Below are 24,007 nucleotides of genomic sequence, written 5' to 3'. Positions count from 1 at the left end.
ATTATTATTATTGAATTCAGGTGTAGTTTTTCAGAGGTTGGGCTTGGCCCCTTAGTTCCACTGAAAGGAACTCGTAAGGCTTCACCAAGACATTTTGGACAATTTCATGCTCCCAACTTTGTGGGAACAGTTTGGGGATGACCCCTTCCTAATCCAACATGACTGCACACCAGTGCACAAAGCAAGGTCCATAAAGACATGGATGAAGGAGTTTGGTGTAGTTTGATGACTGGTTTGCCCAGAGTCCTGACCTCAACTTGATAGAACACCTTTGGGATGAATTAGAGCAGAAACTATGAGCCAGGCCAAAATTGGGATGTCTGCCTTTACATGTACATGAATTTAATACGGAGTTGGCCCGCTCTGTGCATGTAGAACAGCTTCAACTCTTCTGGAAAGGTTTTCCAAAGGTTTAGGAGTGTGTTTATGGGAATTTTTGACCATTTTTTTTTGCTCTAGAAGCGCATTTGTGTGGTCAGGCACTGATGTTGGACGAGAAGGTCTGACTCACAGTCTCCTCTCTAATTAATTCCAAAGGTGTTTCATCATGTTGAGGTCAGGATCTCTGTGAAGTTCCTCCACACCAGTCTCACTCATCCATGTCTTTATGGACCTTGCTTTGTGCACTGGTGTGCAGTCATGTTAGAACAGGAAGGGGCCATCCCCAAAATTGCCTAAAATGTCTTGGTATGCTGAAGCATTAAGAGTTCCTTAATGCTCCTTAATGGAACAAAGTGGCCAAGCCCAACCCCTGAAAACTTCACCTCAATTCAATGATTTGGAAGGGTGTCCCAAATCTTTTGGCAATATAGTGCAGCAAAAACTCTTTTTTCAAGTTTAGAATTATTTTAGTGGTGTTTGTCTATTTTCACTTTGGTAAAAAGGATTCCTACATTAACCTACATTATGGTGTTGAACACTGGGCAGTGGTGTTTGAGAAAGCATATCTTGCGCCTTTGTTTTCAGGAGCTAACAGCAAAACTTGATGTTTGAGATCCTTCTTTCTTGTGTGAAATGGCAAGATAATTTGCGCTAATGATTACTTTAGCTGAGATTACGAAAACTTTACAAAAATAATAAATATACAGCATCAGGAAATAGTACTATCACTAAACACATGAGTAATATCTCAGTATAAATACTTTTTACTGTGTTTTAGGTTGCATTTTCCACCTTAAGTAAGACAGAAATCAGACTCAGTTCATTTACAAGAGAAGGTACCATGTTGTGTGACTGGATTAGTTACAGTTTGGACAATTTAAACCAGGGGTGTCCAATCTTATCCGCAAAGGGCCGGTATGGGTGCAGGTTTTCATTCCACCTGAGCAGAAGCCACACCTGAGTCTACTGAAAGCCAAGATCACTTGATTAGCCGGTTGGAATCAGGTGTAGCTTCTGCTTGGTTGGAATGAAAACCTGCACCCACACTGGCCCTTTCTGGATAAGATTGGACAGCCCTGATTTAAACTAATATCAACAAATAGGAGGTAAAATGTCAGTACTAAATGTGTATTTATATGTGTTAGAGATTAGCTTTGCCAACATACCAGAAGACAGAAGGGGGTGCTTTTTCTTCTTTAAGTAATACGTGCAGTGTTACTAGGTGACTTATTGTTTAAAATAAATAAATAATGCTTGGCCATTGGAATGCACACAAATGTGTAGGAACCCCAACCCCTCTGCAGTGTACAGTAGGAGTTGCACTTCCTGTTGACCACCAGATGGCACTAGTGCTCATTCTATTGAAAAGTTCAAACAATGAACTTTGTTTGCGATACATTCGGAGGGAAGGCTTCATTGCTACAAAAAGCGTCGTCGTGCCACAAAATAAAGTACATACGAAAACCGGGGGAAGTGGAAAAGTCCGTCCTGACAAACGGACAGCTGCCCATATTATGAAAATGGGTTGGTGACGTCATGCTTACCGCCCAGGCCACGCCCGTATTTTTCAACCGTTTCTAAGCCGGAAGCGGCAAAGTAATGGGAAGACCTTCGCTTCCAGGCGCAGGGAAGTGGAGTAAGTTTGTTTACATATTATACAACACTGAATAAGTTTTAAATCACGAATATTATACGAATCTACGCTATGAAGGTTTTCACACTTGTCGGAAGTGAAGTCATTGTAGCGGGATCCTGCGGAATGTTTCGTTTTCAGCCATGACGGCACTGACGCTATTTGGCGCCCATAGTTTTTGCATAAGCTTTGTTTATTCTGCCCTTCATGTGATTCAGTTAAATACATGCGGAATAATATATTGTGTTTAGCGATAATACAATATTTAACGAGCTGTTTTAATAAATAGCTTGTGGACTGGTTTATTTTGGCATGTGTCACTTTGGTCATAGAGAGTTGAGCTAAACGTTAATCAAAGCACATCCATATACACTTTAACTCACTTCCTTTTTTTAATTTCCAGCCTGTTTACACGATGAATAAAAGAAAGACGAGTGTTCAGCATGCTGAAAGACCTGCAAAATCCCGCAGGATAGAGGGCACGACACATGGCCAAGAGGATGAGGACATGGATGAGGAAACAGGCTTTTATCCAGAGCACCATTTCTCTACCTCGGTCTGTCATTTATTTCACGGATTGACAGAATTATACTTTTCTCTTCACTGTACTGACCTTTACTCTTTTGTTTGTTTGTTTATTTGTTGTTGTTTGTTTCAGAGTGCTGGAGATATTGGTGTTATTGAGAGCATCACTCTGAAGAATTTCATGAGTCATCACTTGCTTGGCCCTTTTCAGTTTGGATCAAATGTTAATTTTATTGTTGGAAATAATGGAAGTAAGGACGGTCAAAACGTTTCTTTACACTTTTATGTCATATCTAGTTCAATTAAAGGCACACTCTTGCATTTTTAGCTTGCGATGGGGTAGAGTGCACTTAAGTATACTTCAAAGAACGTAAGTGAGGATGTTCATCAAAGTACTCCCTGAAGTTGGTCAGGTCAAGTCAAGAAGCTTTATTGTCATTTTAACCATATGTAGCTGACGCAGTACATAGTGAAATGAAACGTATCTCCAGGACCCTGGTGCTACATAGACAACATATAGCTACAGAACAGAAACAACGACACAGAGCTAGCGACAGAAAGTTTGTCCTAGCTACATTAAGTGCTCCGTGTGCAAACAGCGCAAGACAAAAGAAACAGAAAATGCAAAAAAAAAAAAAACACCACCACAAGACAGTAAAGGACACATAGCGCCGAAAAGAAATGTGCGAACAAGAGAAACTGTAAACCAGTGGTATCTTATAACATAGATGTTTGTAGACATATTTATATATAGCAACAGTAGGAGACAGATTGAAGTGTGCAAAAATAGTAGTAGCCTGCAGTTGAATTAGTGTGCAAATACTAATAAATAGGTAGATAAACTGTATGGTCAAGGGTGTCTATAAAACTGACCATCCCAATTATATCTGGTTCTTCCCAAACCTGTTGCAAAATTGGAAGCACACAATTATATAAAATCTCTTTTTATGTTTCGTAATATTTGCACTGGAATGAAAAGGCCTGGGAACATATTGCAGCATGACAATAGCTTGTTGCACTAAGCGAGGTCAATGAAGACATGTTTTGCCAAGAGTGGGAGGGAACCATTTAAATGAACAACCACAGGATTTTTAGAAAGCACATCTGGTTGTGATGGTCAGGCATCCACACACTAGTTTATGTTCATGTGCCGTGGGGGGGAAAAATCATATTCAGATTCATAAACATATCTGCTGTTATTGTTGATAATGGTATATGATATTTGTTATTGTCAATGTAAGGTGGGAAGAGTGCTATCCTCACTGCGCTCATCGTTGGCCTGGGTGGTAAAGCAACTACAACCAACAGAGGAGCCGCTTTGAAGAGTTTTGTGAAATATGGAGAAAAGTGGGTTTCTTTATTTTTTTCTTTATTTAAAAAAAAAATGTACCTGGCTCTTACTCACACTGAAAGAATTGCCATGTTCTGCTTTTATGTCATTCCATACCCAGCTCTGCAGAAGTTACAGTAAAATTGAGAAACAGAGGAAGCGATGCTTATAAAGGTGATGTATATGGGGATTGCATCTCTATTGAACAAAGGATTACCAGCGATGGTTGCAGGACATGCAAAATTAAGAACAAATCTGGTAAAAACAAACATTTAATTGATTACTTAATTAATTAATTGTTCTTTTGCTAAGCAATATTTTAATTTATTAATTTATTATTTTTATAATATTTTATTTATTAATATTTAATAAATTTTTTTAACAAAAAAACAAGCTCAGTGTTTCTCTGTCTTCAGGGTCTATTGTCTCCACTAAAAAGGAAGAGTTAACAGCAATATTGGACCATTTCAACATACAGGTAGTTTTTGATTTCTGCAAAGAACTGAAGGTTATTATTATGCCTGTGCCATGTTGATGTTTCAAGCTGTCATTTTACTTATTACAGGTTGACAATCCAGTCTCGATCTTAAATCAGGAAATGAGTAAACAATTCCTCCATTCAAAAAGCGAAGCAGATAAGTACAAAGTAATAAAATATCTCTTATTTGCTTGTTAAAAGAATTAAAACAAAGTTAATTATAATGAGTTGATGTTATGGTACATTTGCTGTGTGTTGTGTTTAAACTTGCGATTAGACCTCATTAAATCCCCAACCTGTGGATTTGTTAACAGAGTTATTGTCTCATGTTTTTAAAGTTTTTCATGAAGGCCACTCTACTAGAGCAAATGAAGAGAGACTACATACACATCAAGCAGACCGAAGCTTTGACACGGGAACAAGTAGAAAGGCAGGAGGAGGTAAATTAGTGTTACTGTTTCCTAAGGAAATTTATAATCTAGTATTATAACTTGGTTAATAGCTGTTGTTTTATGCATTTTTAGTGTCTGCGAGATCTCAGACAGTTGTTTCTACAAAAGAAAGAAAAGTATGAAAATCTAGCAACACTTGAGAAAATGAGGCAGACTTTAGAAGAGCTACAGAAAAAGATGGCGTGGGCTCTGGTAGGGTTTATCTCCTGGTTGCTTGGTGATGATGAACAATATGACATTAAATATTAGATAGTAAACATTCTTTATTTGACCAGGTGGGAGAAAAGGAGAGAGAAGTACAGCAGCTGAAGGAACAAATTGATAAAGTACAGAACGATGAACGTAATGAACAGAAGCTGCAGCTCTGTCGGGTATGTGATGCACAGCCACCACTTCTGAATTCCTGAACCGAACACTCTGTTTTTAAGGGATTTATTTAAATAAGAAGAACGATATTCATGCTTGAATTTGATGGCATTTCGTTATTCATGCCATCTGTAAAGCTCAAATATTCTGGATATATGGCTTTTTCTACACTCTGAAAGGTCTGTGCTTCCTCTTCTAGAGTAAAATTAGTTCTGCTGAAAAGAAATTGCAGGATATCCAACAGAAGCTTGGAAAAGTGAAAGAGGACGATGAACATTTAGCAGAGGAATGCCGAAAACTGAAAGAAGATGCAAAGCTCAAAAGTAAAGATCAGAAGAACCAGGAAGTAAGACTGACCTCCTGATTTCGTTTCATGAAACATTCAAATTTGCCTAGTATTGAATTTTTATGTTGCTTTTAGGTGGTGTACTTTCGTGCTGAGAACAAATTAAAACAATTAGAAAAAGAGCAATGCATTCTGCAGGAGAGAATTTATAAAATAAATAATAGGTGAGTTCAACTGTGTGTGTATATATATATATGTGTGTGTGTGTGTGTGTGTATATATATATGTGTGTATATGTATGTGTATATATATATATATATATATATATATATATATATATATATATATATATATATATATATAATAATTATTATTAAGCTTATGTGGTTTGTGTGAGTAATGCAGTGTTTTGTGTTGCCCATTGACTATTAATTAAGTAAAGCTTATCTTGACAACACCCATGTCCCATGTTGTCACTCTTTTTTTTGCCAGTTCTGAATTAATGAGCATTTTCCATTGTTTTTGGCAGTAGTAGGAGAAGGAACCATGAGGCAGAGCAGACACAGCGGACAAAGAAAATATCTGCTCTGAAAAAGCAGCTAGAAAAACTTGAGATGGAGTCTACAACCCTTAATCAAGAAATCATGGAGAAACAGCAGGCCCTTTTCAAAGGAAGGGAAGAATATGACAAGCTAAGGTAAAACTGGCCCTATAAAACTTTTAGGTAACTTCCAGCAGCTTGGTGCATGTCAGCTGGCATGAAAAATAATTCCAGAATAATGCTTTATTGTTTGCATTTAGGAGGATGATTAATAAGTGTGGCATGTGATGACAGATGTTTTTCAGAAAGAATGAAAATCTTGCTTTACTTTCTTCTATTATAGCATGGAAGAAAAAAACATCCAGGTCTCTCTGGAGTCCAAACTGAAGAGAAAGAACCAACTGACTGCCAGCAGATCCAACAGACTGAGACGATTTGGTGATCGTATGCCAGAACTAATGGAGTCAATAAACAAAGCACATGCTCAAGGACGCTTCATTAAGAAACCTGTGGGGCCAATAGGTGACAAGTTTATTTATAAAAGTTTACAGGATTGACAGGTGTATAGCCAAGGGTTTTTTCTTTTTTCAATATTTGACAAAATTCATGATTATTCTGAGGGACAGTACCAGATAGTAGTAAGGGGATTTGAATCAGAAATCTAATTTGTTAAGGGTCTGGATAGATGTCATGGACTATGTTTTCTTTAACCTTGATTTGATGAACCTTTTGTTTAAAAGATTATCCATCAAGTGATCTACTAAACAAAATGAAAAATGCTGAAATAATTGTTTTGCTTTTTCCCCCCAGGTGCATGCATCAGACTTAAGGATCCAAGTTTGGCTGTGGCTGTGGAAAGTTGCTTACGGAGTTTCATGAAAACATTTTGCTGTGACAATTACAAGGATGAAAAGGTCTTACAGGAGCTGATGGCTCCACATTTTTCTAAAGGCAGCAGACCCCAGATTGTGGTGTGTTCTTTCACAGAACACGTTTACAACGTTCAACACCGGTTAGTATTTCACTTCTTGTTTAAGTAACACAGAACGAAAAAAAAAGTCGTATTAAACTAAAAGGACAATAATACACATTTTACTCTGAACACATTACAAATAATTTTCAGCAAATGTGTAGGTGTGCAGGAACAATTGATACTTGTATTGTCTAATACAACTACAGGTCAAAATACGTTTAGCTGACACCCTTCTCAGATTTCCTTTTGTACAAGTCCAGGATTAGATTTCAAAGAGCAATGCAGAATAAACATTTTGTAAATATAGCACCATTAGTGGGAGGTAGTTACAGGTCCTTGGATGTCAGCTGATGAGGATTGCAGCACAAATAAATTGTGCTTACATGCTGTCTGAAAATGTAGTCGTGAACTGCTATGTTTCTGCTTCTTGTTTTTGATGGTGTTAGAGGTGTACATCATCCAGAGTTCCCATCAGTTTTGGACTCTCTCATCATTGAAAGTCCTGTAATCACTAATTGTTTAATAGACATGCGGAACATCGAGTGCATTCTTATCATCAAAGTAAGTAGATTAATACTTAGAGCCTTACATTTTATTTAACATTATGAATATCTAGATATATAGTTATAATCTAATTATTATCTGTTTATATTTTATTGTTATTGCTAAATTAATTATGGCATTTTAGTTTGTAGTGCTCATTAGTAGAATTATATAACTTCTATGATTTTTAAAATGGTATTTGTTAAAAGTGAGATTGCTTATTATAAACTGCGACATGCTAGGACAGTGCTGTTGCCAGGAGAGTCATGCAAATGCAGAGGCCCCCTGGAAATTGTCGTGAGGCCTTCACTGCTGATGGTGATCAGGTTTATACCAATCGTTATTACACCCCTGAACAAGAAGTCATGGTTAAATACCTCAGTGGGGATCCAGAGGCAGAAATTCGGCAAGTAAAATTCTTTTACTTTTAAGACGATATGTTGGTCTTTTGGAAAGACATTAATAATAATGATAATAATAATAGTAATTGTTTTTAGTTACTTTTGCTAAATTTCTTGTGAGTAGCTGTTTGTTAATGTGTGATTTGTTATATTTTTCCTGTGCGTAATTCATATTTTCTTCCAGTGCATAGAAAGAGAACGCATGATTTCGAAATACAAGTTACGATTTTAAAATTCTATAACAATATGCAATTCATGTTTGCATTTCAGATTTTTCTGTTGGTACATCATAATAGATAAGGATATTATCTATGTATAGGTTTGATTGAATGTATTGTCTGCTTTTTTCTTTTCCAAATGTACAGTCTGGTGCAGTCAGAGGTGGAAAATTATCAGGCTCAGCTCAACAGATTTCAGCTTCACTTACACTCGGTGAGGCAGGACATTCAGACCATGGAGGAGAGGCTGCGCAGTGCCAAAATAGCATGCAAAAAAAATCAGGTACATTCTCAGTTTGTACATACTCTAGTGACAACTGTATATATAGGAACATGTTGCCAAGTAATAGAAATATTCTACAATATTCTAGTATGAATATTCAACCTTTCAAAATTCTTATTCTTATTAATGTTATACAGCTTTGTTTAGGTTTTAACATTCTCAGATTCATTAGTTTTCTAACTCATCTAATTCCCAGTTTCCCCCAGGGTTGCTTCTTGCACAGCTATTGTATGGGGATTTCATTGTATCAGCTTTATTTTTTACATGCATTCTATGTTGTGTTCATGCACAGGAAAGTATGAATAAAGTTAAAGCATCAATAATCGAGCTAGAGAATGTTGAGGAGACGCAGACTGAGGACGTCAGTTCACTGGTATGTATTCTGTGTTCGGTGATGTTGATTTGCCCGAGCCATTTATAAATTCACTGACTGAATAGATTTCAATGTTTTCTGATGTCTAAAGGAAGAAGATGGTCAAGAAAATCAGCAGAAGATTGAGCTAGAGAAAAAAAATGTAAAAGTAGCAAAAAGTGAACTGGACAAGCATAATAAGGCAATCACAGACCTTGATCGGAAATACAGAGATGTGAAAAACAAAAGAGAGCAGTTGTCAGATGAAACTGAGCAATTGAAGGTCAGTGGGAATAACTAAGTTATGGCAAACCTTGCAAATCAGCTCATGACAATCAACTAGAAATTGCTTGTTTTGTATTCAGGAGGAACAAGTGAAAGCTGAGGCTGAACGCAACAAATTCGAACAGACCCTCAAGATCCTGGAAGAGAAGCTCAAGACGCATCAGGGCAATATAAAAGCCATGCGAGAGAACCTCACTTGCAGAGAAAAGGAAAAACAGGTATCAACAAGTAATAATACATAATATATTTTTATCTAATGCGATGTTTTAAGAAACTTTATTAGAAAACTGTCCCTGTGGAGAAAATCTTAACGTCTCTGTGCTGAAATATGTAACAGAGTTTTTTCCTTTTAGCGTGTGTTCAAATCATTATGTATCCTAAACATCAATGACAAAGAAGTATCCCTCTCTGCATGCAGCTCTCAGCAATCAGCACTACGAACATATTTGCATGCTGCCATATGTTTGTTTGCCACCATGTGCATTTTGTTTTGGTTCATGTCGTGTCTCCCTAGTGTGTCTTGATTACATTCAAGTGTTTTCAGTTTGCCCCTTGATTTAGTCTTTCAATACAAGATCTCATGTTAACTAGGCAAAGTGTATGCTCTGTGTTGTGTGTCAGTCATTACTGAGCAGTTCCTTGAGTCAATGACTTTCTCCTTTTTTAAATTTTCAGCCTGGTTTTCTCAGTTTTGTTCCATGCCATGCCCTGTTTATGTTGTTTGCCTTTGACCATTAGCTGTTTTTCGAAATCATTTTTGCCTCACGTTTTGGATCTTTTTGTAAGCTTTATAAATCAAGCTGTTGTGTATCTGCGTCCGCAGCCGCATCTGGTTGGGATTTTTAGGTGGTATCTAAATATATTCCATAGTGGTGATCATCGTGGTCCATGCGGTATTTCTGTCTAATTGAGGATAGTTGTGCTGGTTATTGGGAGTGTGTAATATTAATAGAAAATCCAGTGTTAACTTCTGCTCCTCTCTGATTTGCTGTCACGCAGAGACTGAACAATTTACCTTATTATGCATATTTATATTTATTAATATGGATAATATTATGGAGGGTATTGACACTGTTGACACTTTTTAAGCATAACTTATGGAGGAAAATGTACTATTGGGTAAAAATTATCAGGGTAAAAAATATCACTATTTGGGTAAAAATTGTCAGATGTCAGATTTGCCTGAGATTGTCAGCAACAAACAGTAGCTGTTGCTGGAAGATAACAGTAACAGTTTTTCATTGTGGATAACAGACTACATTACCAATAAGGTGTGAAAAAATTGTCACCTTGTCAAAGATAAATGTACTTCACTGTCACCTTTTCTCTCCTTTTCATTAGGACATCGAAGCAAAAGCCAGAGAAATCTGCCCTGATCCTCAGCGTCCTGATCGGAGTACCAAGAGCATCGACACAGAGATCACACGTCTGCACCAGAAGATCAGCTCCCAAGAGATCACCCATGGCAATCAGGAACAAGTGATCAGGTATACACACTTCTACACTACTTTTTATCACTTGATGGATATTTTTAAATTCATTAATAAAAAATAACCCTATGATATCTGGTCTTCATTACTCAGGGAGTACGCTGAGGCCTACAGTAATTATAAAAACAAATCCAGTCAGCTGAGAGATCTGAAGAAATTTTTTGATCGTCTGGACAACATCATGACTGACAGGCAGGCTCGATACAAAACTCTGAGAAGGTAGTGAGAGCTTTGCTGTGTGATTGGAAACACATATATATTTTTAATATATTACAATATAATACCAATGTGGTAGATGTTTATTTATAGACTAAATTAAATAATAGCAACATTTCCATTCCCAAAAGGTGTTTGCCATGAAATGCAATAATTTGTCTAGTTCAATCACTGAATAAATAAAGAAAATGTACAAAATGTCTCTGGTGTGCTGTTCTGACAGATCCCTCTCAGTGAGATGCAAGTTATACTTCAACAATTTCCTTATCAAACTGCGCTGCTGTGGGTCCATGATGTTTGATCACAACAATGAAACTCTTTCCATTTCAGTATGTTCTGTTTCTAATGTGTAAAACTTCAGTCTTTCTACATTTAGTAACTATGATAATCCTAACCAGGATAATTCAGTTTCACTAAAGGGCTCAATTCTATGATTAGCATGTCACACTGACTATATATATATATATATACTCTTAAGTTGGAATGTATGTGCTGTATCAGTTGGAATGGCTATATTGTATGTATGTATTGTCCTAAAAAATTAATTATCTTAAAATTTGATTGCATAATGTTACTTCAGAAATAAGTATGTTGCTAATGTATCATGCTACGTGTGACCAGATTTGTTTGATTTGTGTCTGCTAAAGGTGAAGCCACCAGGTCGGGAGAATGACAGCGTTAACGACATGCGCTCTCTGTCTGGAGGGGAGCGCTCCTTCTCCACAGTTTGCTTTATTCTTTCTCTGTGGGAGATCACAGAATCCCCATTTAGATGCCTGGATGAGTTTGATGTGTACATGGTAAGACAAATTGTTTACTGTACTTTAAAGTGTGACCTGTGTATACGTTTATGCTTGGTTCAATGCTGTTGTTTACTGATAAATTATTGATAAATGTATTTATATGGCAGTCAGTTCATCTCAACAACTTACTCTGGCAAATTCAATTAGGTGATCAACTAAATTGTGGATTTATTTTTTGTCATATAAGCATGTCCCTCCTCTGCTCTTGTGGATTAATTTGTAATGCAACTTTTGGATAATTTGCCACCAAAAAATGTAAATGATTTATGAAAACCAGACAGTGTTTTATCTAATTCTTACAAAATTCTCCCAGGTTGGCCATAGTTGGCGATCATCTAATGTGTAAACTGATCAAATAGAACATAATATTCTTAGCTAAAATAGGAGATTGCTGTCAAAACAATAAACTTTCCATGGCTGAACTTCTACTACTATACAGTATAAATGTATGTCACATAAGTGTATGTGACTACTGTTCAGTATCTTTCTGTAAATTCTACATGTATTTTGGTTAATATAAAATAACAACAATAACTCAAGGAAGCATTGTCTGATCATAACTAATTTCAAATATGTATTTAGTGTGTCCAGATTTTTGGATTGCTTGGAACTCAAGAATGGCTACTTATTTGTTTGTTTTTTTTGTTTTTTTTATTCCATTTGCTTTATGACGATTTTTTTTTTTCTATGCAGGACATGCACAACCGCCGGATCTCACTGGACCTGCTTCTTGAGCTCTCTGAGCGTCAGCATCTCCGACAGTTCATCTTCATCACTCCTCTGACCACCAGGTAAAGAACTAAAGGCACCTCAGTGTTGTCATATAATGATAAGATTCATGAAACTAAACTATTCTGTTTTCCTACAGCCACCTGCCTAAGAGTTCTCATATTAAAATCCACCAGTTGCAAGATCCAGACAGAGAAACAGAGACCTAGGATTTGACAAGAGAAGGGATTGCACTTATATAGTATATGTGTATGTATATTTTTAATGTTTCTGCATTTCGTTTTATTCATAAGTTTTAATATGCGTCAGCGGTTTTACAGAAAAGTTGTATTAAAAGCTGCTTAAATAAAAGTTGTTTTAAAAAAACATTAAATATCAGAAAGCAATATTAAAGCGATAAAGGTTCCGGGCCACTTAGGTCAATGATAGTATCCTTTTGTTTTTCAGTTGTACTGTTTTTTTTGTTTGTTTTGTTTTTTATTAAATACTGTTTTTTAATAAATACACAACTTATTCACACACTGTATATAGTGAAAACAGCCCATAGACAGTTTATTGATTGGAATCACACAATGTTGTCAGCGCAACCATTACATAGTGTGTTTAAGACATGCCACAAATAAAACACAAACAACATACTGCACAATCAAATTTAAATTTGATCATTCATTTTTCATGTTAGGTACAGATATTTACATGGAAAAGATATACACCTGGAATTTTGGGATTTACAAACACATTATTGTTATTTTCTACAAGGAGCTCAGGAGATAAAACTGCGCAGCATCCTGAGCCTCATAGGACATGCATTGGCTTGATTCTTTCTTTTTTGTGGAAAGCAAGAAAACAGCAACACCACGTTTCCCAGTTGTGCAAACAAAAATTATCGATATCAGTGGCATAATACATTCCTAATTTTTCAGGTTCTTACAGTTGATGTTGAAGGGGAACCCTCTTTTAGTGTGAGATAAGACCATTCAATATTTATGGCATGCACCTTAACAAACGTCTCGGCCCATAACCTTGTTTACAGAAACATCACATTCTTCTAAGCAAGATACCTTGCAGTTGTCACTGATTTCGTGTATGTGAGTAACTATATGTTTGTTTTAAGGTGGTTAAAATAAGTTGTGGCTTAAATTACTTTGTGGCAAAATTCATAATTCTCCTCAAGATGCCTTCTGTTACTGTATAAACAGTATTAACTGAAATGTCAAGTGTAGAAATATTTTACAAAAAAAACAGTTCAATAAAAACACCATTTAGAGTGAATTTCTGTACTAAGCATATTTGTTGTTGATTGCTTCTTGATTATGGGGAGGACAAGCTTTATTACAGTCCTCCATAGAACAAACATGGGACAACTGACTTGTCAAAATGAATCACTCACTCACGTTCATTCACACACACGTTGACATGATTAATGTGTAAATTAAAGGCAATGTATGTAATGTGGTTGGGCAGTTGTCATTTATAATCCAGTTTTACATATCTGTTTAAGACACGGAGTTGTCACTTTAATGGATACATCGAAATAGTACCTAGTACACCGCCATCTTGGTGTGTGCTAAAAATGATATATACACAGTTGCCAGTTTATTAGGAACGGTGTCTCTGGTGTCTAAGCCACACTGGTGTAGCTTATAAAAAAAAGTCAACTGTGTGTATATCAGTTTTCAGCTTTCAGAGTCTTTACACATAAAAGCTAAATTGGTCCAAGACAAGATGCACAATATATCGTTGCCCTTACGGATAGCTTATACAAATACACACTGTAGGTTTTTTGGGAGAAACATGCATCCAAGGGAAGATATCTAATGGGCTGATGAATCACACATGGAAATCTCGCACATCATTAGTATTTTTAATGTTATCATTTATAAGGCCTCCTTATATTTTTTGTCAAGGTTGCCAAAAGAAGAGATAAAGATTAAACTTTACACTTAGTACATGCATGCAAATAACTTACATTTATAATCAGGTACAAGCACATTTGGGAGGCTAATTTAACCCCTCTACCCTCCTTGATTTTTAAGATCATACTGTTTTGATAGAACTTGAAACATTTAGTGTGACATTTTGTTTTTACTGCCTGAACCACCGTAGGAAATACAGTAGCTATTGTGGTAAATATGATCTGTAAGCAGTGTAGCAAGAAATGGGATGCCTACTGTGGAGCACTTCACTGACTAACAATGGAAGAATGAAAATGGCTCATTTAGTTTGCACACCGTACATTGTTGCAAATTTGAAATTAAATTAAGATTTATATTAAGAACTCTTAGCATTTGACATTCTCATGCATACTAGATTTTCAACCACAAGAAGCAGGTTCATCTGAATAGTCCAAATATACTTCGTCGTAATCTTGTGGAAATTGGCTGAACACGAATAAAACATTACAACATATTCAGTCCAGAGCGCGCTGAAATGCAAACCCTCACTTTTGCATGTCACACTGCAAAAGCAGTACAATAGACGGGTCACTCTTCGCTGCTTCCTTGAACTCATCCAGAGTGATTTGGTCATCGTTGTTCTTATCCATCTTGCTAAAGATTCTATCCACCCTCTGTTCTGGTGTCAGGCCGTCCTCATTCATCTTCATCATGATCACAGTGCCAACCATTTTGTAAATAGCCTTTAAAGAAAGGGAACACATGTTATATCTTCATCCCCTTCATGGCCAGCCAAAATGTAACCTTTCCATTTGCTCTCCCCATAATTTATTGCTGTGTATCTGGTAAGTAATCCTTACTCTCAAAAATGATTGTATAATGCTTGTATGAAAAAACAGGCACCCGTGTTTGATCTAAGCCATGCCTGAACCAGAGCCAGCTTTCGATTCACCTTATTTTGGCACCTTTTAGACTTCTCTGTTTAATTTCAATCAAATGAAATTCTCACTCCTTGCCCTTGAAGACATCTATATCTAATTAATATCTATATGTAATTTAATATCTAATTTAATATATTTGCTGGTGACCAGAAGGAATGCAGAATAACCATGAAGAGTGTAACTGCCTGTCTTACTGTGCATATCAAAATAAATGACTGAATCTTGAATCTTATGAACGATACAGTAAGCTTCAATGCATTTTGTTGTATCTGCTGCCAAAAGCATTTGTGCCATTAGTAAACATGATTAGTATTATGATGCAAACTTATGACCTGACACTTCTATTAATAATTAATAGAATTCTGTTAATAGAATTTTTTCTTACAGAAATATCAGAAAATATTCTGATATTGAAACAGGATTCAGGATTCTGTCTTGGACAAAACATCAGCTAATTGAATAAACATAACTCAAGTCTCACATTTATGGCTTACAAGGCCAGTTGTATGTGACATCCTCATGGATCCTTCTGTAATACTTCTGTCTTTTTTTCTTTTTCTTTTTTTTATTAATTGTCTTTTTCCTCTTTTAACAAAAACCTTCTTCTTTTGATCTGACTTTAAACTGTATGCCTGCCAACAACGGGCTCTCAAAACAAAGCAATGTTCGCATGTCCACTGCAAATGAAAATGCACCTGTCTGAAAAGAATTAGGTTTTAAACTGTTTAAAAACAGATTAACCTAAACCGGTTCAAATTATCATGACTTCTAACTTGTATATCCATGTTGTTAATGCTGAAAATCCTACATAAAGAAGAAACAATTCAGTATCATAACCCACCAAGTCACATGTCCACTAGCGGAAAATCCAGAACTATAATGTAGTCTGGAAATCAAAGTTTAATCAAATTGGTTTAAAAACTTTTGCAGGTCTAGATAAGGGCATCTTCTTTCACTATGGATAAAGTTGTCTACTACATGCTGTAAAGATAAACGCAAAAACTAGTTTGTGAAATGTACGCATACCTCGATAATTTCCAGCATCTCCACTCGAGTGATTTTGCCATCTCCATCTAGGTCATACATGTTGAAGGCCCAGTTAAGCTTCTGCTCAAAGCTTCCTCGTGATGTGATGGACAGGGCACAAATGAACTCTCTGAAGTCAATAGTACCGTCCCCATTCTTATCAAAGGTTCTGAAGGCATGCTGTGCAAACTTTGATGCATCACCATAAGGGAAGAACTGCAAGAAACAAGCTGAATTATATTCATTGTAATTATATAAGGTGCATTAAGGTGATGTGATCCCCTGCATATTCAGTATGTATCACTATCATAGAATAACAGCTTTGTTTTAAATTAGTGCTGACATTCTTCACTTCTCGGATCGAGGAAAATCTACTTGAAAGCACTGATGATCAGAATGTGTTAAATACATGGAACATTCCAGATACACCCACAGTGAGGTATGCACATAGACAAATCATCTTGATGATGAGCATCAAATGCAGTAACTAGATGGTTTACTAGGCTTTTACTGTAAAAGCAAACTTCAAAATGTAAAAATAGCAATGCAGGAGTAATCCTTTCAGGAGCATGTCTCATCACATTATTACAGTAAATAAAAAATAAAAAAACACACAACATAAATTTAGACCCTAGGTGAGTGTAATGAAGTGTGTAATTCAGGTAAATTATACATTGTGGAATATATTATGATGCTGTTCTAGTTTTACAGCTGAACCTCGGATGGATTCTCGCCGAGTGAAGCGTGTAACTATCTCATTATATTGGGCCACGTTGCGGCAATTGATAGACAAGTCTATTACGTAAGATATATGTCAATTTAATGAAAGACTTTTCAGATTTACTCACCTTAACATACAATTGCTGAAATTCATCCAGGTTTAGTTTACCGCTAGGACAATCTTTCAGGAAGCCCTTGTACCACTGCTTGAGCTCATGTTCATTAAATTCTGTGTTCTTCACCAGGTCTTCCATCACCTCAGGGGTTAGCTTACTGTTCTGTTTCCCCATGATCTTTGTAAGAAAGAGCAATATGTTTAGATACATCTGAATTGTGATGAATTATGAATCATGAACAGACTTGTGGGAAATTATATCCTATACGCTCCTCTATAGTCACTAATGGAAAATTCTTAAATCAGGTCATTTCTTGAGGAGAAGGTTTTTTGGGACCAAACAATAGTGTACATTATAAGCAGGGCTGTGAAGGATTCTTTAATTTGTACCCATACTGGGTGCTTTCAAGATTCCTTGAAGAATTTAAAATGGAAAAATATATAGTCCCAAATCATTGATTCATCATTTATGAATTAATTTACAAAACTCTGTATGGCAGAGATGTGGCAGTGGCAAATTAGTGGTACACAAACAAATCGCACTTATGTCTGATTGGCTATGACTGATTGGCTTCTGAAGTGTTATAGTAATCTTGAATGGGCCTACTGACCAGATGCACATTACATAATTAATCAGTAACAGGATGAGATTATACTCAATTTATGCTTCAGACATTACATTATTTACACATTAAATTACACATTAAAAAATTACAGATTGATTGTCACATGAGTAAATGGTGGCTCAGTGATTCTCCATTACTGACTGGACGGTTGTGAGTTTAAAACCTCCATGCTCCAAGCACCACCATGCTGCCACTGTTGGGTCCTTGAGCTTTATATAGAAGCTATCTGTATACACACATACACATAAAATTGGATTTGAAGTCGAAAACAAATAAAAAAAACTATTTTGCATTATTTTCTAATTTAATTTAAGAACTTTTTTTATTATTACGTATATAATTGACAACAACTTGAGTGAAATATTTACATTTGCTCTGTTCCTTTTTTTTTCTTTATCAGCTGACATGGACTTCATTAGTTTGTGCAAAACCATTTTAGGCTTGCTTTAGATTGGACCTTTTTTTAATTATTTTAAATCAGTTAACATGCTCAATATCACCAATTTGCATACATTTAAACAGGGACCTAGAAAACATGCAGAACCTTCAATATTGTATAGTCAATATATTGAACATCTAGAGAGAGACAGCCTATTAAATCTGTCTCTCTCTCTCTCTCTCTCTCTCTCTGTGTGTGTGTGTGTGTGTGTTATATTATTGTTTGCTATTTGCAGGGAGAGGGAAAATATACATAAACTTCAAAGATATTTATTATTCTTTTATAAATAATTCAAACTGATATGCTACATTCTATTCTAAAACATTTCTAAATACACATAAATATTCACCATATAGTCAGTAACACGCTCACAGAGGCTGGTAGAAGGGGCCTGTCTACAGTCTCCTCACCATTTCATTTGGCTCGTTTGCTGTTTGCTGCCTAACCTGCACGCAATATTATGTAACAAGTGGAGCGCTGTAGCATTGCGCACGCAGAGCAAAGGCAGGAAAAGCTTTAGTGGTTAAAAATGGCTAATTAACCATCAAACAGTAATGGTTGTATTAATCATGCTGCACCGGTAACTAAACCTCAGGCCGTTATGTAAGACCGCTGAGGGCTCCTTCAATCTCCAGTCGCTCGGTGAATGACCTTGAGAATGGAAACCATTAGGAGGCACAGCGATATATTCAGTCCAACACTACACACACACACACACACACACACCGACTCGGCTAATTAACGCCATGCACAGAAAAGAGTGAGCATCTGTGATTTTAAAAATAAGCACACACTTGTCATTAAAGCGGAACAGGTAATTGTCTATATTTCCTCCAAAGCCTTGTGTACATATTACACAAATCTCACGTATGAGAACACCTCGATCCCTAAGCATGTCAGAAATGAGCATCCTATATCACGTCTTCCATTTTGAAGATGTTGAAATTGGTCAGAGCTGCGAGAATTACGCAGTCACGTTTGTCTATGGATGCCACTGCGCTGGACGAGCATCACGAATTATTAGGATGCTGCTGAGGGGGGGTTTTATTTAGACTGTCTTTCCAAGCCCCGCTTGGGTTTAACGCTAAATGAGCAGAAATACGACGCAGATTTGCAAGGCGCATACATATGCAGAGCAGCCAGTAACCACCGAGGTCCATTTGTAGCTTGTATGTCTTCTTCAGCTTTAACTGGCTTTTAAAAGCAGCATCCTGATCACATAATAAACACGTATGCGGTGTGCGGAAAACAGGCCACGCACCGCAGTCACAACCTACATGTGAAAATTCTCACTCATTCACACACCCAGCCACTCATTCATTCATTTACTGCGTCTTAGGAAGGGATGGAGGCTAAATCTCGGCTATATGATGCTTTCGCCAGAATAAAAAAAATAAATAAATACACACATTCCACTGCAATCAGATCAATTTTCCTGCACATCTTGTATAGAGACAAGCGCGTCTTACCTTCCAGTAAACTGGGATTGGGTTTAGTGGAAGTGAGTAGGCTACTGGTGCTAAACGATTCGCCCGGGACCTTTAAGATTTTGCCTGAGCACCTAGTCAGACTCCTCAGATTCGACTTCGTTTAGTACACCTTTCCCCAAGTGAGTGTGGATGTAATTTCGAAGCGACAGATCCGTCTTCTCCAAACACACACACACACAAACGCACACACTGCGCTGGGCTACGCGACGCCACGCACGCGCCACGCACCGAGCATCACGAAATGAGCGGATACTGCGCTGCGCCAGCGAGCCTCGGCGTGTTTTCCGAGTTTGCGCAAACTGAACGTTCCCTGCTCTCAGGATTCCATGCAAACATCACATTAACCGTTATGTTGCCATGCTGTCAGTGTTTAGGTAGGAGGTAGGAGGTATGGCTTGAACAGGAGGCAGATGGTGTTTCATGGTACAGCACTTGCATGGGACCCTAATCTGTGACATCAAAACAGTACTATTGACAGTCTTATATTTGATTAATATATATTTGATTAATTGTTGAAAAGGGGGATGCAGGCACAATTATATTGGTACCTACAATAGTGACGTCAATTCTCATGTTAGTGTGAGGTTAGTATATGGGAGTACTTAGGTTGGTTAATTTAAAACAGGCTAGCCAGTGATTCACTGATGAATCCTGAAGGTTTATATTCTGATATGGAAAATAAGCGTTCACATATACACTGATCAGGCATAACATTTTGAGCACTAACAGGTGAAGTGAATAACGCTGATTATCTCTTCATCATGGTACCTGTTAGTGGGTGGGATATATTAGGCAGCAAGTGAACATTTTGTTCTCAAAGTTGATGTGTTAAAAGCAGGAAAAATGGGCAAACGTAAGGATTTGAGCGAGTTTGACAAGAGCTAAATTGTGATGGCTAGATGACTGGATCAGAGCATCTCCAAAACTGCAGCTCTTGTGGAGTGTTCCCGGTCTGCAGTGGTCAGTATCTATTATAAGTGGTCCAAAGGAAGGGACAGTGGTGAACCGGCGACAGGGTCATGGGCGGCCATTGATGCACATGGGGAGCGAAGGCTGACCTGTGTGATCCGATCCAACAGACAAGCTACTGTTGCTCAAATTGCTGAAGAAGTTAATGCTGCTTCTGATAGAAAGGTGTCAGAATACACAGTGCATGATGAGTCAGGGCTGTTTTGGCAGCAAAAGGGGGACCAACACAATATTAGGCAGGTGGTCATAAGGTTATGCCTGGTCGGTGTATAGATACAATATATACAATAATATACAAATAATGTACACATTGTGTATACATTCACTGTCCTCTTTAATAGGAACACCTGCTTGTTTATGCAGTTATTGATTAGTCAATTGTATAGCAGCAGCACAATCTAAATATCATGCAGATACAGATCAAGAGCTCAGTTAATGTTTACATCAAATATCAGAATTGGGGAAAATTGTCTCTGTGACTTTAACTGTAGCATGGTTGTTGGTGCCAGATGTTGGCTGGGTTGAGTATTTCAGAAACTGCTGATCTCCTGGGATTTTCACACAGTGATTTACACAGAATGGTACAAAAAACAAAAATCTTCCTGTGACTGCAGGCCTTGTTGTTGATGAGACACATTGAAACACCGTGCTGATGAGAGAGATCAGTGGACAATGACCAGACTGCTCTGAGCTGACAGGAGGTTTATAGTAACTTAAATTAACACTCTTTACAACCGTGTTGGGCAGAAAAGCATCTCAGAACACATCAAACCTTGAAGTGGATGAGTTACAAAAGTAGAAGAGCAGATTGTATGAATCTGAGGCTATCATGGGGAAAAGATCACCAAAACAGGAGAGTTGTAGTATTGAAAAAGACCAGGAGATATTTTTTCTAATCTTCAACTGTCCAGTTTCAGTTAGCCTGTGCCCACTCTCAGATTCTTGTTTTTGGCTCACAGGACTGGAATAAGATGTGGTCGTCTGTTGTTGTTATTCATCCAATCAAGGTTTGACATGTTGTGTATAATACAACAATCATTCATTAATAACTGAATTGAACTTCAGCTATATATATAAATCTTAAGCACATTGTACATGGTTTCCTGAGAAACAGGAAGTACTTCTATCTCTGTGGTACACTAGTACTATATATCTGGCACCATTCTTCCAAATTATATTTTCTTAGTTGGTGTTTTAATGATGATACTGGAGAGTGCTGTCACATACATCACATAGTTTTCCAACTGGGTTAAGTTGTCCATAACATATTATTTGCATATTTTTCACACACATCAAAGCCTTTCATTGAGCCCACTGAGTGAGTGACCAGTCTCATAAGGAAAGAAATGGTTCATTACAGGACAAAGTTGATCAGTCAGAATAACTTTGTGCTGATTTACAGTGACAATATCATATAGGAGAAAAAGTGGGTCTGAATCATGCCAGCAAAGGAAAAATTGCTGGAGTTTCTCATCATATCAGTCATGCCCAGTGAGGTGAAAGCAAAAGGTAGATTCTGAGTTAAAATGAAAGGTAATTAAGAAACCTACAATCAAATGGTGAATATTATACGGAATATTCTTGATTAATCATAATCCTTTGCAGACCACATGTAAAAAAAATAAAATAAAAAATAACAGAAATCTTTACAATATGATGATTACATATTTATTAATTCTATTTCATATTTTTCCATGTTTGTAACATTTATGAGAAGATGCTTTAGTAACCATTAGACCGAGAGAGCAATAGAGCAGTGACCTGCTCACTGAAAGTGCTGGGAAATGTGTTGCTGGATAACTCGTGGCATGAGAAATACCCACAGGAGGATATAGATTGATAGAATGAATTAATAAGGCAGAATCACAGAGTAGCCATAATGGGGATGGCTAAACCACATTATCCGCTGGTAACTGGTGACTTAAATGGTTGCAGAGAGACAGATAGAACCACACTGTATTCAACAGAAAGAAAAGTGCTGACTGCATACACACACACTGCTTATTATTTATCTTGCTGGAATTGGCAGTGGATCATGATACCAAAATTATGCAAAAGTTATGTGTGAACACAAAAAGCGATATTGATGCAATGATTAAACCATGTACTTACTTCAAATTTTGATCATGAATGGATAATACAGTGCCGCAATTTGAATAAAAATGTGACTGTTCTTAATTTCATTAGCTGCCTTAACCCAACTGAATCCGAGTATTTCCATTCATTTATTGATATTAACAAATGTCAAGATCGGATCAGAGAAGATCAGCTTAGAAATTGCAACATTAATAATATTTATGCATAATGCATTGATCTACACTGTATAATGTACTGTATACTTAGCTATGTAAGTCATAACAGTAGATATACATGTGACTATGAATAAATAGTCAAAGTGCTACCTAGTGAGTGATATGTCATTAGAGATACCAAAAGCACCCTTTGATACCAAATGTGGCATATCTGAGTTTCCTTATGAAGACATAAATGTATAAATTTAAGACCCTTAGTGTTTAAAAACATCTGAAGAAGGGGTGTCATCTGAAATTTGTAATATAGTATGTAATGATGCAGATGACACTCATTCATCTTCAAACACGTTGTTCTTCCTTACAAGAGAGAGAGAGAGAGAGAGAGAGAGAGAGAGAGAGCATGCTTTTAAATGTTATAAATACCTGTGATATTATTTAGGCAATAATAATCAAACAAGCATACATACAAAAATATAAAGTGGACCTGTAGGACATATAACACAGGAATATGAGGCAGGGTTGTATGAATAAATTGTACATTTCCAAAATGCAAACGAATTCAGCAAAATGATATCACATTTCTTTTTTTATTAAGCAGTCCATGATTGTTTTAACGCTTCTTTACCCTTATCTCCTAGACAGTGTTTTATTATTAAGACCGTATTTAGCTATAGGAGTTTCTCGTCCATGTGCATTTCCTCCTGCTTTTCTCTATGGTGCTTTTCTCTATTGGTAGGATACTTGAGTTACCCTGCTGCATAGCACACAGACTGCAGACATCTCATTAGATTAATGTATTCAGCTGTTGGGTGGGGGGCAGCTCCTTTGCCATGGCTACACAGACACAGATGAATTACCATCTTGCTCAGAGATTTCAGCATGATTCTGCATTAAACAGCCACCGCCCTCAGACTCCTGTGAAAGTCCAGTTATGAAGGAAGGTATCTGGAATCTCACAAGAGTTAAGGTCTGCAATCGTTCATTGCAGATACAGAAAAGTGCAATGGCTAGTAGTGTAAAAAAAATAACTGCATGCATCCTCTTACCCCATATGGAAACACACTGTGTAATTGATCCTAGGGCAGAGATGTCTTAAGAGATGTCCTTATTGCAAATGTGGCTTTTCTGTAATCTCCAAGCAACACATACGTATACCACAACACTGCAAATGTGTATGTGTGTGTGTGTGTTGTGGGCTGGACAATGCTTGACAGTATTACTGTTGTCATGGCAACAGACCCACTGTTCA

General features: G+C 36.9%; 2 protein-coding genes across 4 annotated transcripts; one reads left to right on the top strand and one right to left on the bottom strand.

Moving 5' to 3' along the window:
* The first annotated feature begins 1,801 nt into the window (after nucleotides 1–1,801).
* On the top strand, nucleotides 1,802–13,546 carry smc6 (structural maintenance of chromosomes 6). 2 transcript variants are annotated; one of them, XM_058399436.1, is made up of 27 exons: nucleotides 1,802–2,017; nucleotides 2,418–2,570; nucleotides 2,673–2,790; nucleotides 3,781–3,886; nucleotides 3,991–4,127; nucleotides 4,286–4,347; nucleotides 4,435–4,515; nucleotides 4,686–4,787; nucleotides 4,872–4,991; nucleotides 5,075–5,170; nucleotides 5,365–5,511; nucleotides 5,587–5,675; nucleotides 5,984–6,148; nucleotides 6,336–6,514; nucleotides 6,803–7,004; nucleotides 7,412–7,526; nucleotides 7,751–7,914; nucleotides 8,275–8,410; nucleotides 8,703–8,783; nucleotides 8,875–9,045; nucleotides 9,128–9,265; nucleotides 10,389–10,534; nucleotides 10,631–10,756; nucleotides 10,977–11,082; nucleotides 11,401–11,553; nucleotides 12,250–12,347; nucleotides 12,425–13,546. In XM_058399436.1, the coding sequence occupies exons 2-27, from the start codon at nucleotides 2,430–2,432 to the stop codon at nucleotides 12,492–12,494; spliced, it is 3,249 nt and encodes a 1,082-aa protein (XP_058255419.1). In that variant the 5' UTR covers nucleotides 1,802–2,017; nucleotides 2,418–2,429; the 3' UTR covers nucleotides 12,495–13,546. The 2 variants fall into 2 exon arrangements, with proteins under 2 accessions (XP_058255419.1, XP_058255418.1); XM_058399435.1 differs by having other exon boundaries at nucleotides 1,803–2,017; nucleotides 5,981–6,148.
* vsnl1b (visinin-like 1b) lies at nucleotides 12,812–23,927 on the bottom strand. 2 transcript variants are annotated; one of them, XM_058399438.1, is made up of 4 exons: nucleotides 23,805–23,927; nucleotides 16,996–17,160; nucleotides 16,148–16,363; nucleotides 12,812–14,923 (listed from the first exon to the last, which is right to left on the bottom strand). In XM_058399438.1, exons 2-4 carry the CDS (start codon nucleotides 17,155–17,157, stop codon nucleotides 14,726–14,728), a joined length of 576 nt encoding a protein of 191 aa, XP_058255421.1. In that variant the 5' UTR covers nucleotides 17,158–17,160; nucleotides 23,805–23,927; the 3' UTR covers nucleotides 12,812–14,725. The 2 variants fall into 2 exon arrangements, with proteins under 2 accessions (XP_058255421.1, XP_058255420.1); XM_058399437.1 differs by lacking the exon at nucleotides 23,805–23,927 and adding an exon at nucleotides 19,517–19,845.
* Nucleotides 23,928–24,007: the final 80 nt, after the last annotated feature.

Source organism: Hemibagrus wyckioides, linkage group LG09 (genome assembly GCF_019097595.1).
Source record: "Hemibagrus wyckioides isolate EC202008001 linkage group LG09, SWU_Hwy_1.0, whole genome shotgun sequence".
In the NCBI taxonomy this organism is placed as follows: domain Eukaryota; kingdom Metazoa; phylum Chordata; class Actinopteri; order Siluriformes; family Bagridae; genus Hemibagrus; species Hemibagrus wyckioides.
Note: the sequence above shows the minus strand (reverse complement) of the source record. Positions and strands in the feature narration are given on the sequence as shown.